At 38.3% G+C, this 810-nt stretch overlaps 1 protein-coding gene across 1 annotated transcript in view; it reads left to right on the forward strand.

Annotated features, from left to right (window-relative positions):
• Positions 1-262, forward strand: part of LOC101861247 (sulfotransferase 1C4-like) — a 2,263-nt gene extending 2,001 nt beyond the window's left edge. Inside the window, exon 2 of the mRNA XM_005111200.2 lies at positions 257-262. Coding sequence (XP_005111257.2) covers positions 257-262 — 6 coding nt within the window. The remainder of the gene's footprint in view (positions 1-256) is intronic.
• Positions 263-810: the final 548 nt, after the last annotated feature.

The raw sequence follows: 810 nt of genomic DNA on the forward strand, positions 1-810 counted from the left end.
TCTATCTATCTATCTATCTATCTATCTATCTATCTATCTATCTATCTATCTATCTGTCTGTCTATCTATCATTTATGTAAATACATATATATATACATACTCACACATACACACAATATGAGTCAGCTGGTCTTATCACAATGAAAACGGTGTTTAATCCCTGACAGTCCCCAGTTAAATTAAGTAGGGATAAATCTTTTACATTGCTTTGATTTTGATGAGTCAATTAACATCTGTCATGTCTTCTGTCTCTAAGAGATGACAATGCCTACTACTTAGTTGCTATAAAGATGAAAAACTAAGTCCTTTCTAGATTGTGAAAACACGCAATTAAAGGTCGTGGACTGTCAAACTGTGCTGGAACAATGAGTGTCGTTTTATATTACTGTTATTTGAGAGAGAGAGAGAGAGAGAGAGAGAGAGAGAGAGAGAGAGAGAGAGAGAGATCTATGAATATTTTAGAGGGAAGGAAACGGGGTAAATCATCACATGAGCACCATGCTAAGCTACAGTGTAAACGACCAAGAATACATCTGTTGTGCGTGGACATCTCTGGCGCTCATTAGTTCTTGTGTACGATTGGAGACCAACATTTAATCTATCCTATTATCTTTATTAATGTGTAGAAAAGGATGCTAAGCTTATACAATACCTTAAGATAGTATAAGAAGAGAACGGAGGTCCCAAACCATGATGTATGTAGACAGATCGTTTTCATACTGAAAGCCGCTTTGGGGTGGGGTGGGAACTTTGGTGTCAAGAAGGGGGCCACGTCTCAATTGGCCCAAGGCCTGCGAGTATAGGATGCCT

Source organism: Aplysia californica, unplaced genomic scaffold (assembly GCF_000002075.1).
Source record: "Aplysia californica isolate F4 #8 unplaced genomic scaffold, AplCal3.0 scaffold01024, whole genome shotgun sequence".
Classification (NCBI taxonomy): domain Eukaryota; kingdom Metazoa; phylum Mollusca; class Gastropoda; order Aplysiida; family Aplysiidae; genus Aplysia; species Aplysia californica.